General features: G+C 36.2%; 1 protein-coding gene across 1 annotated transcript in view; it reads left to right on the top strand.

Annotated features, from left to right (window-relative positions):
• Nucleotides 1-17,765, top strand: part of LOC117333014 — a 61,099-nt gene that overhangs the window by 35,849 nt on the left and 7,485 nt on the right. Inside the window, exons 2-6 of the mRNA XM_033892124.1 lie at nucleotides 6,176-6,448; nucleotides 12,037-12,263; nucleotides 13,174-13,348; nucleotides 16,253-16,357; nucleotides 16,925-17,048. Coding sequence (XP_033748015.1) covers nucleotides 6,176-6,448; nucleotides 12,037-12,263; nucleotides 13,174-13,348; nucleotides 16,253-16,357; nucleotides 16,925-17,048 — 904 coding nt within the window. The remainder of the gene's footprint in view (nucleotides 1-6,175; nucleotides 6,449-12,036; nucleotides 12,264-13,173; nucleotides 13,349-16,252; nucleotides 16,358-16,924; nucleotides 17,049-17,765) is intronic.

Here is a 17,765-nt window from a genome sequence, read left to right as displayed (position 1 = left end):
ATAGTAAGCTGTATGTACAAGATAGTAAGCTGTATATACAAGATAGTAAGCTGTATGTACTAGATAGTAAGCTGTATGTACTAGATAGTAAGTTGTATGTACAAGATAGTAAGTTGTATGTACAAGATAGTAAGCTGTATGTACAAGATAGTAAGCTGTATATACAAGATAGTAAGCTGTATAAACACAATAGTAAGTTGTATGTATAAGATAGTAAGTTGTATGTATAAGATAGTTAGTTGTATGTACAAGATAGTAAGATCAATACATTTTCATAGTGATCCGATTAAATTGTGGAACTTTTCATAATCATTGAAAAGTCATTTTTACGTAGTTGGAGATATAAAGACCTATACCTACATTGTATAATGAAGGCACTGACCTAAGAATTTAATCTGAATGTAAGAAATACGTTTTCATTGGCTTGCATGGTACTACAGCCGTCATTATTCATAGCTGTGAATATTCCATTTTTACCAATTTTTCATTCTGTAAAAGTGACATTTTTCACTACTGATAAATCTCACTTTTCTGATATTTTTCACTGTTGAAAAATATCATTTTTTCTGATTTGACAAATCATAACACTGCTTACAAACATAGGGGCCGCGGTGGCCGAGTTGTTAAGGTGTCCCGACACTTTAACACTAGCCCTCCACCTCTGGGTTGCGAGTTCGAAACCTACGTGGGGCAGTTGCCAGTACTGACCGTAGGCCGGTGGTTTTTCTCCGGGTACTCCGGCTTTCCTCCACCTCCAAAACCTGGCACGTCCTTAAATGACCCTGGCTTACAAACGTCAATGGGGGAAATCAAAATCTGATCCAGTATGTTTTGCTATAAAAATAGCAAAATATTTGCCCCAATCGTGAAGTATATGTGGTATTAGTGAAGACACAGTTAGATATCTTCTATGAATTTGAATGTTCTCTTTTTCGTGAATAGTGTCAACACCATACATTGTGTTGGAAATATCTAAACTGGTCCCCAAAGTTCTGTATCCTAACATCAGTAGTATACGGAGTAACACTTTCCCTGTTGTTCCTAATGGGAAAGCCACTACGACTCGGATTATCAGCGCGCCACATCGGAATCCTATATCCGTATCATCCACCAGCTGACTTTTCCTGCTACATGTATATTGTTATGGGGCTTCCCATGCTTACTGTCAGAGACGAAGCAGTCTTGTTTAGCTTCGTCGAAAAATAATGTCTTAATATCTAAATGGAAAACGCCAATCTGGAATCCATACATATTTCATCGTGTAATGCTAGAGTCGTGATTCTGATAGATACAAATATCTATGAGGACACCAGAGACACTCTACGAAGTCCTATATCTACCATATATAAACTTATTTTATCTGGAGCTCAACATATCGGACGTCAACACAAGATACGTGTAGATAGAAAATCCAAGCGAAGTCGCATCCAGACAGGGTAATGGTAGACTAGGGATAATGGAAGGATAACGGATGTATGACATACGTGGACAGATAACGGACGTATGACATACGTGGACAGATAACGGACGTATGACATACGTGGACATATAACGGACGTATGACATACGTGGACAGATAACGGACGTATGACATACGTGGACAGATAATGGACGTATAGCATACGTGGACAGATAACGGACGTATAACATACGTGGACAGATAACGGACGCACGATTCACGTGGACAGATAGTAGACGTACAGTCGGTTTGAAACTTTTGTGGATGTACAATATTTGCGGACAGACAATTAATGAAGTCGTCATTTTAGCAGAAGATAAAAATGTTGAAAAATATATATTTAGATACATTTCAAAACTACAAAAATTAATAAAGTAATGCGTCCCGTCATGTGACCTCCCGTCATTTGACCTCATCAAAATGAGGACTGGAATGAGTGAATATGGAAACAGATAGCACAGATTAGGATGTTCCCACGAGATCATGGCGCGGACAATACAAAATACATCCTTTATAATTGATTCTGCGCAGTCTATGATATAAAGGGAGAATACTCCTAGTAGAGTTTAAGTCTTTTGTCGAATTCACTTTTCACAAATACAACAGTGTTATTTACAGCTGATATGATTACTGATTTGCTTAAAAACATGTGCTGAATGTTATAAATTTGTATTGAAACAAAAATTAATCAGATAAGTTAGAAATTCAGCATAATGTAAAAAAAAAAATGAATAAATAAATAAATAAAAAAAAAAAAAATTAAAATTAAAGGTCAAATGATAATAGCCATAGTCGGTTATCTTACCTTTTATAGAAACTGTTATTGACCACCAGATCATAATATCACTAACTATCCACAGATTTGTAACCACTACGACCAGACATCTCAGCTGGTAGTGTATGTGTAATTATCATATAAAATCTTCCCTGACCAGAACCCGTCCTGCTGACATCGACGAAGACCGCTGTGTCCGTGGTTACGACGGTGTAATAGTCATTTATAATTTGTCTGATGATGGTTATACAACCGAGACGCGACGATAATATCCATCCAAGAGTTTAACACTTGTCTTTATCTGTCAGAACTTATGACGGTCCGGAGATAGAGCCGTTTATTATTCAGTTACCGGATGTTGATTTACGATTAGCGTCTGCTGAACTGGGTAACAGATTATATTTATCTGGTCATTAGTTATGTCCGGCGGAATTATTCAGTATCAATATTTACCAAGCCTCGGATTAACTATTGATGATGTTGTCAGACAGAATGTCATAATTAGGTGTTGATTGGCTAAAATTCGTCACGTGTAATTATTTTTGAAAATCAAAGTCTTGTATATATATATATATTTGACCTGAAAGCTCACATATACCTGTCATATGAAGGTAAGAATAGAGACAGATATCACGATGTTTTAAACCAGCATATGCCAATCCGTGATTGTGTCATTCCTCAATGTAATTTTTCTTGCAATAAGCATGTCCATTGGCTTAAAGATCTATGTTATCTGTCCATAACGTAAACGATGACGTGGACGTTTGTAACTGACTACATGTACAGCGGGGTGATAAAAGAAATCGTCAGTAAAAGTCGATTTCCTCAGGGATTATGTATATAGAGGTTACACAACCAGCGTTTTTTTGTAACTTTTGAAAAAAATAACTGACGAGAGTGAAAGAAATACCATACACAACAACAACGAGTCAGTGTGACTTGTTTCTACCACAATGGAAAAGTTATTCTGAGGATGACTTGACCTGTTTTGGGTCAACGTGTGTTCTTTTCACAATAACAGGTGTGGTGTAAGGATATGACCTTATTTAAAATGCCGCTAATTAATATGCAAAACTGACAAATTTGGAAATGTAAGAAAATATTACAATTCATTACAAGTCATGTCAAACAAATAAGTAGGTTTATTTTTTCAAAGCAATACATTGATAAAAAAAAAATAGTATATTTTCAAGAATATAACAAAACAACTGCGAGACAAAAAAGACAAAAACCAACAAAACAAAACCGGAGTCCATTATTTTTTATGTTATGGAGTTTGTGTACAGCTGCATAACGTGAGATATGTATTCAAGTCAATCCTTAATTGTATAACTCATTCAGAGAAAAAAACTAGATGATTTTTTGTGTTCTGAAATGACGTTAAACAATACTAAATCAAACCATCTTGTTAAACTGCTAATGTTTTCTGTTGATGTTTAATGCATGTACAAAGTTAATTAAAAAAAGAGAGAGAAAGAGATTTTTTTACCTATTTAACGATGAATGGCGTTCACACTCAAAGCGTCGATGTGAATATATCTTTCGAGTCAGAAGCATTTTTATTTCTTTTGTTTAAAGCCCAAATTACTTATGTTGAATATGTTGATTTTGAGAGATTCAGTGAAAAAAGGGATTCTGTTCCGACGACTTGACACGGTGACTTTATTTTTTCCTTTTCGAATACGGTAGTTTTATTTTATTATCAATCAGAAAGATGCATGAAAATTTTTTCACAAACTCATAATGAAAAAAATGAAAAAAAATGATATATAACCGACTTGCAACCTACCAGCATGAGGGTAAAAAATGGTTTTCTTATGAATTATTCAAAGATTCTTTATAATATGAAACCATAAATCAACTGTTAAAGCGACGTATCTGTATGTGGGGTCGACATACGCATCCATAGCTAAAGGACCCGCAGTATGTAAACTGGATTTCTCAAATCAAAATTTCGATCCATAATTCTCCAAAGCGCGATTTTAAGTATTCATGGAATATATCATTGTACTGACTGCGATGAATATAAAAGAACATTACACTTTGAGAACAAGGCATGCTTAAGGAACGGTTAAGAAGTAGCATCAGTCGACCCTGGTAATGAACAAAGAGTCAGTAATGTGTATTCCTGGGACATTTGTGTCCTTTTAAGATTACATTACTGTCTGAGTTGACAGGGGACTTTCTGCGATACTTGTCACATCTAGTAAGAGGGCGAATTGTATTAGCGAACGTCGCTTGTGGAGGTAAAGCACCCAACCCCCTATACGTCGCCATATCCAAGTAAGGTTAATTCGATTGGAACAGATGGAACTTTTAAAAGTTGTCAGGCAATAACGAACTTTCTGAGTTCAATATAGCAATTTGGTCCCTAAAGGCCATTGATATACGAGACGTTTTTGTTCTGTCTGCCATATCTTTCGATTTTGCCGTTTTCCAGGAAGTCTAGGAAGCTCGTGGTCCCTGTCAATTTTAAGCAACTTAGAGAGTCTGACAAGGACACTTGACGTCACTCCCGATATGTGAGCCACACGTTACGTACATAGCACTTTAAAATCAATCCTGGGCGTTTTTATTTAGTCACAAATACACCAATGATATAAAAACTCTAATAAGAATAAGCGCCATGTTGGTGAAAATTGGCAGCTACCAAGGTGGATGTTCATGTGGAATCAGGAATCAGGAATTCTGTTCACAAAAGTGATGTAGGAATATTTATGCTTATCTGTCCAATACAAGACCAGTGTCATATACCCATTCCTATTCTTTCTTATTTGTTCTCCGCCATTGTTGATTGTAGATCTCTGTAAGTAAGATGTAAGTAAATTATGATCCGATAGGGCGTTAGACTTCCACATCTTAAATGCCATACAAGGTTTCAAATTTATTGAGATAATCTTGTAGCCAGGGACACCGACAGAACTCTGACTACATAGTCGGCGAGACAATCCGTAGCGGGTAGTCCTGTAGGCGTTAAACCAGTAACTAACTAATTGTAAATCGAAGTATTAGAATAATGAAGCAGTGGTATCAATACGGAAACTTAATGGCCGCTATTTCTGTACACATGCCAAATGTATCTCGATCAGGGAGAACAACTAATCCAGACAAGCTGGTGTAGATCAGTAGCGCGAAAACGTCTCTCACGGCGGAAGTGACCATTTTTATTGCACATGCGTGCTTGCAACTGTCACAGTACTTGCAAAGCACACGCCATATCGTCAAACGTGTCATCAGATAGAGAAGGGAGACAATCGTAAACAGATCAGCGTTGTATAGGCTAACAAGTCCACTAGTCAAGGATAATGGCTAATAAGACTGACCACATGTGTTTAAAATGTTAGACTGTCTTGGTTTCTTTCCTAATAATTTATATCCCTACCTACGGTGTTTACATGTCAACTTGTTCCCATTATCACGATTTCTGTGGCAGATGTCGACTGCTGATGGAAAAATTAACCATAAAAGGTTCAAAGGAACGCAAACAGACGAAGACCAATGCTTGTTGATAGGACTAGTGGCTTAGTTGTCACCGCCCTAACTCCCTCTTTTGCCCTTATTTTATCGACTTTAAGTTAGGATTACGGTTTCATTATCATATCGGTAGATATATTCTCTGTTGTTTTCCCCTCGTTTAATCGATTTTGACTTTTTTTTTTGTAAAAATTTCTGTTCCGTTATTATGTCGGTATTCTCTGTTGTTCCCCCTTGTTTTATCGAGTTTGAGTTACAATTACGGTTTCGTTATTATGTCGAAATTCTCTGTTGTTTTGTTATACATGTTTGACGTTTTTTTTTTTATTATCAACCTTTGATAACAACCACTCAATAATATTGATACAAAGATGTCCGACTCGCACTCACTTTCTAAAGTAATCGGTAGATAAATTCTGAATGTGTTTCCATTACTTTGTCTAACGATTGTCTGAATATGTTGACAGTGACCGGCGATTCGGCGTGTTCCCAAGGCAACAGGACAGCGGACCTCCAGAACTGTCTGGTGAAGATTTTAGAACGGGCGGCGCGGAAGGATCTTTTCTGGTTTGGCAGTCCATATCGTACACTGTGTCCTAAACCTGAGACACAAGTAATTGGCTGTTCGAATCCCTTCCCGGAAGTGGAGGACAGCATCATCAGCCGACTCTTCTCCTCAACCGGCATCGACGCCAATCTTGTTAAAAAGTACATCAACGTTAACTTCACCTCTCCTGCCGGTAAGTTGGATATTGAAACAAAAAGTTAATTAAATATGCTAAAAGCTTAAGCCTACACGGAAAGGGCTTTCTCTGAGGGCTTTTGGGACCCGTTAATGGGTCAATTCCTAATTGAAATTATTTTCTTTTTAAGCAAAATTCCCAAAATTAACAGGTTACTCATTAACAAAATCTTTTTCAATGAACCAATTTTCTTTACAAAATGCGACAAAAAGCCCCATCCCAAACCAGTGGGAAAAAGCCCTGACGCATCTCGGCATCCAAGGTACATGGTTCCGATCATCTACATTTGTACCTACTTGTTGAGCGATGATCATGAATGTGTAAAAAATAAAAATCTGTCGGAAAACTATTAAACTTGACATTCTGAGATAAAAAGTAAGATTCGTTTGTAACTCCCGATGTAAGAAGTCAAGAGGTCACTCTTTGAATCAAATGACGCATCGTTCACCAACAAATATCACTTTTAACATCGGAAATATCTTCTTAAAGGGGATTACGTCACATGAATGGGTACACAGGCAAAATGTCATCTGCCAAATTCAGGACAATTTCACATGACGTTTTTTTCAGGTCAAATTGACCTAAAATTCACATAAAAATTTCTTCATGTGAAATTGACCTCATTTTCAGGTAACTTTCAGGTCAATTTCAGGTAAATATTTGTTAAGGTCAATATTTTTTCAGTTCGATATTTGTTCAGGTCAAATTTACAAGACATTTTGCCTGTGTGATGTCCTCCGACCGGCTAGGGTATTTTTCGGAAGAGCATTGAAATAGTAAATTCATGGTGCTATGTTCGATGATGGAGACACTGAAACAAAATAACGACATCCTTTTCACTAGCACTCACGGGTACCATTCTTCTAAACTCGGAGATAAAACAGGTTATCCCAGACGATGTCACGGGATTACAAGATAATTTCATTGAAGGGCGAGTAGAGCCGAGATGAATATTACTACTTTGAGAATACAACAAATTGACTAAAAGTGTGCAAATGGAAAGAAATTAAATACTGTAAAAGAGAGTTCTTATAGCGTTTTTCGACGTAAGAATGACATAAAATAAATAATCACCCTGTACCAGTATACTTCAGTGTGATATTACACACATTTTAGACAAATTCTCCAGAAAGGTCTGCGATAAGATATGTTCCTTACCCGACTTATATTGTAGTTTTAAAACCCAAGAAACGTATATCGGTATACTCCACCTAGTGTTTCGAGTAACGGAAAACAAATCGCTTCAAAAAAGTCATTTAAACCTTATAATACCCAAGGCGGAGGGAATTAAGTGATTTTTATTACAAAATACCACAATGAAGACGAAGCGAACAGTAAATTTTTGAAGACGTTTTTACCGTACTTTGCACACATAGGAATGTCTATTTGGCTAACATACTGTGACTAAAGTTAAGATTTTCTAAAGGTAAGTCAAAAGCCATTGTCTAGTTCATATCCGCCAATTAAGTACCAGTGGTAATGTAACAAGGAACACACGTCGAAAATCAAAGCCCTATCTGGTACGGTTAACATACAATGGCCAAGGTTAAAGCCTTTTTTAAAAGTAGGTCAATTGTCGAGGTCAAAGTTAGCCGGTACCAACTGAAAGGTGTTGTCGCAAGGAGCACACACGTCAAATGACTAAGTGGTATCCTCTTTAATATTGACACAACACTGTTTTATAAACAAACCCTTTAACCTTGCTGTTTACGAACACCGTCGACACTGTACTCGCCGTCACCGGAGGAATAGTAGTACAATGTAGCTTCGAATGTCCTGGACCAATTCCCGGCGAGCTAAAATGGTAAAAAGTAACCGGTCTGTATAGGGCTTTGTACGGGGTCTTCCCCGAACACCAACTCTGGTTAGGGAGGGGTGTTTACATAGGGATTAAGATGTGTTGATAGGGAGTTATAGTCTGTTACAGAAATGTTCTCAGTGTAAGAACACAGGTAAATCAGAACACAGGTAAATCAACTCACCTGATTCAAGATTTAAAGATTTTATTCACTATTCACAAAGTGTGTAACAAGAGGTCAATATGACAAAACAATGTACAAAGCTTACAGGGTAATAACATGAAAATACAAGAGTGTATATACTAACGATGTTATAAACAATGTTATCTCGCTATACATATAATAACTACAATACAACATATGAAATAATATACTTATCTATTATCTACTTGAAATACAAAGTTTTTCTACAATTTTCAGGAAATGACTCACTCTAGATAATAATGACTTGTTACATATTTCAAACATACCTTCCATTTTAGTTAAACTTGGATTTATATAGTAATAATTTGGAATGTATCTGTGTCTAAACTCTGTCACTAAAATATCATTGCATTGAAATAAATAGTGGTATTCATCACCAATACCGTTATGACATAATAAGCAATTACGATCATTACATGGTCACATGTTGTTAAAACCAGTATCATTAAGTATTTGTTTTATATAGCTAAGCCATTTAAAGTCTGCTACTTGATTTTCTTGCACTTTGTAGCCCTTCAGGAGATTCGGACATCAATACGGTATCATCTGTATATAAAATAACAAATAATCTAACATATACACCGAGAGTATGTTGACATAAACTATCAATTTCTTGCAAACAAGAACCATTATTTTGTTGAAGATAATCTTCTAAATAGTTAAGGTATATAGAAAAAAATGGTGACAAATTTTCGTCTTGTTTTAAACCGACGTTACACATGAACAAATCAGATGTCTCACTTCCGTTTCGAACACATGATTTAGTGTTATTATATAAATTATTGATAACTTTGAAAATTTCACCCGTGAGAGAAGAGGTCTGCATTTTTCTCCATAATCCGATACGCCACACCGTATCAAACGCTTTTTAAAATCAATAAATGAACAGTATAGTTTTTTTTTATTTTTAGAGAAATAGATAGAGATAAGAACATGTAGTATGAAAATATTTTCAGTGGTTGAATATCCTTTCCCAAAACCAGATTGTGCTCGAGATATACTACTTAGTTTTTTTTTTTTTTTTTTTAGTTTACATGTTTACATATTTATATACATGTATATTTTAATATGATATTGTCATTATAAATAGTAATATATATATATTTAGTGCTTTGAATTTAGGAAATAGCTTCTGATTTTTATTTGTTTTTATATATATATTGTAATCTGATATTGTTAATATTGATAATAAAATATATAGTTAGGCATAGTGCTTTGGAAATTTGATTTTTTTATTTCATTTTTATTACTAGTAAAATCATCTATATGATATGCTTTGTATTAGAAAACTATATATCTGATTTATTTACCTGAGTTGTCATTCAAGTTGCAATATGTATACATATATATGAATATTGTGTTATCCTATATGCTGTGTTGCATTTGGAATAAATAAATTGAATTGAATTGACCCCCCCTTTTTTTTTACCTGAGTTGGTATTCCATATTGAAACAGGCTATAACTAAACTTCAAAGAACTTCCTACAATAACACCTCCCTTTGTCTTCACCAGAGTTGGTGTTCGGGGAATGAGCCCTTTGTACGAACCTGATGTTACACAAAAATGCTTGTACAGGAGTCGAGGCGAGCCTTACAAACCGAAATATCGAAGCTTTTTGTCAGTCGGAAGTAGTTTAATCCTGGGTGCTCAATTATCCACCTCCACACAATTCTCAGCTACAATGCTGTTTATGTAGGTAATATTTATGATGCTGCGATCATTTAAATTTTCTGAAAGTATTTCATTTAATTTATTGCTACTGTTATTTTTAGTTTTATTACTTAACAGTTTAACAGTCTTTCGTTATGATTGCCAACGCTCCGTATCCCTGACAAACAATGCACAATTGATTTCCACAATCGTCTGTCTTCAACCAATCTTGATATAATATCAGTATATCCATGTCACGTGGTTCATAAGGTGTTATCTACTACGTCACGATACACAACGGATTATGACTGGTAAATAAAGGACACGTGACACATACTAGTTGTATGCTCCTGGTGTACAACTTTCAAAATATCTTATGGTGTTATTTGAATGCCACGATAAAGCCAATCACAGACACTTCATACCAGGACTACGGCCAAAGTACCAAGATCCGAAAATTAGGGACATGTAAAACGCACTAGACATATGATTCTGTTGTACTTTTCCCTCGAAATGTCTGACGATATTGGCTTTGTACCACGATATAACCAACCATTTGACGTCGCATAAGGGCGAAGGGCTGACCCAATCACGATACTATATTTGAAATAGTCGGTTTGAAGATTACTGATTACATTTGATATATATGCAGGCACAGTGCCCGTGTTCTGATGTATAGTATTGCGCATGTATTAACGAGCACTAGTTCCAATGGCGGCTGTATGAACATTACAGCTATCATGATAGATAAACATCTCCCTTCAATGTCAGGAAATTCAGCTGAAACCATAAACAACACACCTAGACGTGACTTTTAAATCTGCGTGTCCTTCTGGGAATCAACTGTCTCGCTGGAGCCGTTTACACACTACGATCTGTGTTGATTATGCGGTTACGAAATGGCCGTTAGCTTTATGACATGTATCCATGTTGAACGGTATCAATTTCAAATGAAGAGCCACGTATGTCATTTTTGCGTAATGTTAGACTCTCTAGTTATTTTCTAGTAATGATAAGGGAGGAGAGAACGTGAAATTGAAACGCCATTTTGGAAGCAAAGTTCCAGTCGCCAGAAAATGTTTTTTTCCGAAGGATTTGACAAATACATTTCTTCTTGACTGCAATATACCGTATCCACGTAAAAAATTGAAAAAATGGCTTCCGAACTGGATGAAAACGCCGGTAGTGAGAGTTTTATAAAAATTATTATGACTGTTGTAAAACACAGACGTATTAAAATCAATACTTGATGTTATAGGTGCATACGTGGGAACTACAGATATTGTGTTATTTGTCATGTCTCGTGCAATCGCAGCTGTCGAGCTGGGATAAGAATTCAAAATAATTGCATTTGAATATTTCAGTTTTATGACTGCAATGAGCTGCGGATCAATATAAATATATATATATATAAGTACAATTACTATAACGTGATGTAGAATGGGTATACAGGTCGTACATCAAGGCCTATGATTGGCTTTCTTTGTTATAGACATAATTGGTTAAAAACCTGAGTTACCATATAACATTATTAAGTTTTTTTTCAGGCAGAATGTATGATTGAATACAACTTAATAATTTGACGACATAGGATTAAACAAGTGGTGTAGAGCTTCTAATTAGAGTGTTTTATTGGCAGAGTTTAATGTCCTATATGTACGACATATAAACCCTTTATTTATACAGTAATGAAAAGAAGTCACATTGCGAAGTCGTTGATGATTTTCCGTTCCCAATGTGATTTTATTATTCGTGTTTTTTCAAAGACGAATGAAATCAACAAAACTGGTTTTCGGTCTGTGGAAATATATCATCTATCTATCTATATATTCTCGATATTGACTTTATCACTTGATAAACATATACTGCATATGTCTTAACTTTTCCTTCAAATCTGTGTAACAGATGAACTATTTTTGCTAATTCCACAGGAAGCTACTCCGGCTGTGGACACACGTGGACAACGACTGAGAAAGAATTTACGGTTGATCCACTCTCGGACGAGGAACGCAGTCCTTGGGAGACCAGGATTCAGCCATCAATCACGTGGGATGCTGAGGCGGGAAAACTGTACACTCTGTTCGTGTATGACGTGGGTAACAACATCAAACACGGAGTGTTTGTGAACATTGAGGGAGGTGATCTGTCTATTGCGGAGGTAATGTACAATATGTAATGTGATCTTCTTACATTAAATAATACATATTTCACAGTACCATGTATTCAGTGGTTTACATTATCCATTATTTAAGTCCCCCAAATTGAGGACTTATCGTGATTACATTGTTTCTTATAAGTCACCCCAACGAGGTTCAGTGCTCGTTTTAAACAAAACATTTCTGAGTTTGTAATCAAAATGGCTACCAAACCTGTGATTTGGCGAAATTTCAATATTACCTGATTTCGATGAAATTTGGTTTATAGGTACACATCGGGACACCTGTCACTTACGTAGGCTAAGTTTCACATTTAAACATAATGGCGGCCGTTTCCTCGCCTCAAGTTGATCGAAATTTAGATATTGTTCGATTTCAATGAAAATAAGTATATAGAGGTATAAGGGGACTGCAATTGAACCGCATGGGTTTCGTTGCCATAACAACCATACTGAAGCTTCTACATGTAATTGGTCAAAATTTAAATATTGTTTAATTTTTATGAAAATTTTTATTTATGGGAATTAGGGGACTGTTAATTCAACCGTTTGGCTGTGGTCGCCATAGAAACCACACGTAGGCTTCTGATTGGTAGAATTTTTGATATTGTTTGATTTCTATGTAAATTGGTTTATAGGGGTTTTGTTGGACTGCGAATTCCACGTCATGGGTTGTTACAATAGCCATCACATTTGCATCTTTAGGACCATGAGGGCGTTTTGTGGACGTCTGTAATGGTTTCATATTAGAAATAGAACTTGTTACTAGGAAAATTGAGTAATGATAATATCCAATGTTTTAATGTTTAATTAAAATCAATTTTTTAAAATATATTTACTATTACATATATACTATTATATTATACATGTTAAATGATTTGAACAGTTTTTGTTTCATGCATATTGTTAACAGACTATGCTGCCGTTCCAAGGTCCACGGAATCCCTCGGGTAAAGCAAACGTGTACTCGTTTTTGTTATTCGAGCAAGCTGGTCGCGTGAACGTGAGCGATGAATGGCGTACCAAATTCTCCAATAACATGGCTCCTTATAACCTGTCTGACGTAAGACGAGACTTCCAGCTAACAGGTAAGCTTAGTGCTTGTAGTGTGGTTCATATATGTAAATCATCAATATACTTCGTATTTTAAAAGAACAGTTGTATTTTTTAATGAAAAGCTGAACGAAATCAAAATTGTTATAAAGAGGGCGGAATGTAGCAGAACTGGACTAGGCTGAACGCGGGTGGCCAGTTAGATCAAATTGGTACAGCGTCCATCGAGAGTTCGGAGGTCGCAGGTTCGAGATCCGGTCTGGTCGCTGCATTTTTCCTCTCCTGGTCCATTTACCACAATATAAGTTGAAGGATAACACAACACAGCCTATTTGGACTTCGTATTCATTTGTCTGTTTAGTCATGAAAACAGTAAAAGTAATAAAAGCGCAGCTAAACGTTTCATTCTCCCATATATAAGACCATTCTGAAACACTTTTTTGATATGATAAACGTATACTAACACAACCAATATGATATTTAAGGGTTTGACATTTCGATAACTACACTGTCACCTTCATAAGACTAATGACCAATGCGAAGCGTACTAGCATCGACACTTGTAGTGTCCAAGATGGCAGTAGACTCGATTTATTGTTTAGGATGTTTCGTCTGTAACATTATCCTATTAACACTAACTTCGAAAATAGTATGACGACATGGTGAAATAAAATATAATTAAACAAGTGTACGAGATGGTATGATATACTGTAGTCATATTGGTGGTGTTACATAACTTTTATCATACTTACATTACCAACCCGAGGAAAATGTTCCAGAATAACCATTTATGATACAAAACATACTTTGAATGAATTAAAAAATATTCTTTAAACGTTCTTAACTTCGAAACTGATACCATAACTGGATGTCTAACCTATATTTCCAAATTCCAATATCAAACCAATGATGATGAGCACTGCCAGTTTACATTGGATCATCCTCGGGTTGGCGAGGAGTTCCGGATGTACCAGTTTATTTGTAGTTCACCTTATCAATACTGTGATAGTTAAATGATGTTTACTGTACAATGTGTTTCCTTGGCTATCAGGAAGTAGGCTGTCGTTAAGGGAAAGTACTGTACAATAAGATAACGTCCCACGCGCAGGGTTATGTGTAAGAGGTATTTCCTTAAAAAGGGATTTCAGTCATCAATTTGAAAAAGTAATGATCTTTACTTGATCTACATATCATTCTATTTTTAGCCCACCATCATCAGATGGTGGGCTATTCAAATCGCCCTGCGTCCGTGGTCCGTCGTCCGTCCCTCCGTCCGTCCGTCCCTCCGTCCGTCCGTCCGTCCGTCCGTAAACAATTCTTGTTATCGCTAATCCTCAGAAAGTAATGAAGGGATCGTTCTCAAATTTCATATGTAGGTTCCCCTTGGTGCCTAGTTATGCATATTGCATTTTGAGACCAATCAGAAAACAAGATGGCCGACAGGCAGCCATCTTGGATTTTGACAATTGAAGTTTGTTATCGCTATTTCTGAGAAAGTACTGAAGGGATCTTTCTCAAATTTCCTATGTAGGTTCCTCTTGGTGCCTAGTTATGCATATTGCATTTTGAGACCGATCGGAAAACAAGATGGCCGACAGGCAGCCATCTTGGATTTTGACAATTGAAGTTTGTTATCGCTGTTTCTCAGAAAGTACTGAAGGGATCTTTCTCAAATTTCATATGTAGGTTCCTCTTGGTGCCTAGTTATGCATATTGCATTTTGAGACTGATCAGAAAACAACATGGCCGACAGGCAGCCATCTTGGATTTTGACAATTGAAGTTTGTTATCGCTATTTCTGAGAAAGCACTGAAGGGATCTTTCTGAAATTTCATTTGCAGGTTCCCCTCGGTGCCTAGTTATGCATATTGCATTTTGTGACTAATCAGAAAACAACATGGCCGACAGGCAGCCATCTTGGATTTTGACAATTGAAGTTTGTTATCGCTATTTCTGAGAAAGTACTGAAGGGATCTTTCTCAAATTTCATATGTAGGTTCCCCTCAGTGCCTAGTTTTTCATATTGGGACCAATCCGAAAACAACATGGCCGACAGACAGCCATTATCGCTAAATCTTAAATTTTATATATAGGTTCCCATTGTTTGAAAAGTACTAGAGGGCTGTTTCTGAATTTACACAGATTAGTAAGACTTAGAGGAAGGGAAAAGTAGAGAAAAGATCAATCTGACATAGAACCTATAAAGATCATTCAATGGTGGGCGCCAAGATCCCTCTGGGATCTCTTGTCACTAGTATTTTATCAATGTCACTGGGCGTATGCGATCCATATAAGTGATTACTTCTTCAGACTGACCAAGTTTAGATTTTTCCCGTCAGTATAATTTCAAGGGGGGTTTTGGTTGGTTGAGAAGATTTTTTGACAGTTTCCTCTTAATCAAAACAGCAATAATTTTGTGATGTTCCAAGTAAATACCTGTACAATTGTTTAAACAGAACGATTCGAAGCAAAACAATTACATTACAAATCAATGTAGATTTGCCTGAAGTTATTTGAATCTTCTTCTGTAGAAATTGGCAAAGTTTTAATAGGTTGCAGGGATATATTGAAAAAAAATCACCCCAAAAATAGCAAAACAAAAACAAACAAAAACACTCGAAGACACCTCATTTGTAATTTTTGATGCATTTGTTCTTCTATAGTTAACAATTGACTTTGATTAATGTTTCTTTATACACAAAACATTAGTACATAATAATATAGTTCATGAAAATCTAAATTCCGCAATGAAAAATTGACAGGAAAAAAACATTTTATGCAATTTTCAAATTTCGATAATGAGGTATAATCGTTGCTCTAGCAATGCATTTATGCCATACCATACATGCACATTTATAGTTTCGCGATTCTTTAATTCTAAAAATAAAACAAAACACCCCACTTCGAATGACGATATTCTCATCATTTATTTGTTTCAGGACCAGTGGGACTGAATTGGTTCCTAGCACCAGCCGATGGATACTCCATACAGATCTTTCTGAATTTCAGAATCATGAACAACTGTCCACTACTCTTCGAACGAGGTGAGCTATAACAATTGTCATAGTGTAATATTTACCATTGTATGGCACTGCCACTATATAACCCTACCAATTCAGTTGCGAGTTCACCAGCTTATGAACTGCCAACTGAAATTTGAATTTGAAAATTAAAAAAAAAAAAAAAAAATCGCACGACAAATAAAAAATCGCAGATGGTAAATATAAGCATTGAACAGCGCGCTTCATGTTGAATTTGCCTCTGTCCAGTTGGCATTCATATTGACTATGAATGCCAACTGAAAGTCGTTCAATGCTTAAATAGTTACTTCTATGAATGTAATTCGACCTAGATAAGTATAGCGGATGTAGTCAAGGAAACGGAAGACGCTTACTCTTTTGGAGCTCCTAGTCGTGTTCCCCTTGTTTTTGTTTACAGTATACATGCACATTTATATTTTGTTAATATTTTGCCATCGTTTTATTGATTTGAGTTGGAATGATTTTTTTTCGATTTTATGTCTTTATTCCTTATTGTTTTCCGACTATACATTGTCAACTTAGCTCGGTATCTGTGTTACTACATACAGTTTCACTTTAATGTACTTACAGCATTGTGGAATGAAAACCGGTTTTTCGCCAAGAAGGATATGACACATCTTCAAGCAACGTTAGATGTTAGCTATACCACCACTGCTTTAGACTTCGTGTCTTGTTGTACAGAGTACTCGTACAGGTAAGTCTACACAGACGTACAGAGTACTCGTACAGGTAAGTCTACACAGACGTACAGTGTACTCGTACAGGTAAGTCTACACAGACGTACAGAGTAGTCGTACAGGTAAGTCTACACAGACGTACAGAGTACTCGTACAGGTAAGTCTACACAGACGTACACAGTACTCGTACAGGTAAGTCTACACAGACGTACAGTGTACTCGTACAGGTAAGTCTACACAGACGTACACAGTACTCGTACAGGTAAGTCTACACAGACGTACACAGTACTCGTACAGGTAAGTCTACACAGACGTACACAGTACTCGTACAGGTAAGTCTACATAGATACGCAAAATGTCAAGCAATGTATCAGCATCCATAGACAATGATTTACGAATCACTCGACACGCTCAGCACCTGTGATACGGACTGTAGTTCGCCATTGTATCAAGAATGTTACTTTTGTAGGAAAGGGTGAATGGGGTAATAATAACACTTTTGGTAATAAAACAAATTTCTTGTCCGAGACAAACTTCACAAATCATGATTTGATTAGAAACTTACTGTTTACCGATATACAGTTTATTTATTAGAATGATTCCAAAAAATCTCGGGGTTGCAGTAGTATTCTAACTATTATTACCATACCTCTTATGAAGGATTGCATCCGTTATATATTATCTATTATTGATATTTCCTTTGACCTATCTCTCGAGGTCATGATCAAAACGTT

This window comes from Pecten maximus, chromosome 8 (assembly GCF_902652985.1).
Source record: "Pecten maximus chromosome 8, xPecMax1.1, whole genome shotgun sequence".
Taxonomy (NCBI): Eukaryota; Metazoa; Mollusca; class Bivalvia; order Pectinida; family Pectinidae; genus Pecten; species Pecten maximus.
The sequence above is the reverse complement of the archived record's forward strand: the minus strand, read 5'-3'. Positions and strand labels throughout refer to the sequence as shown.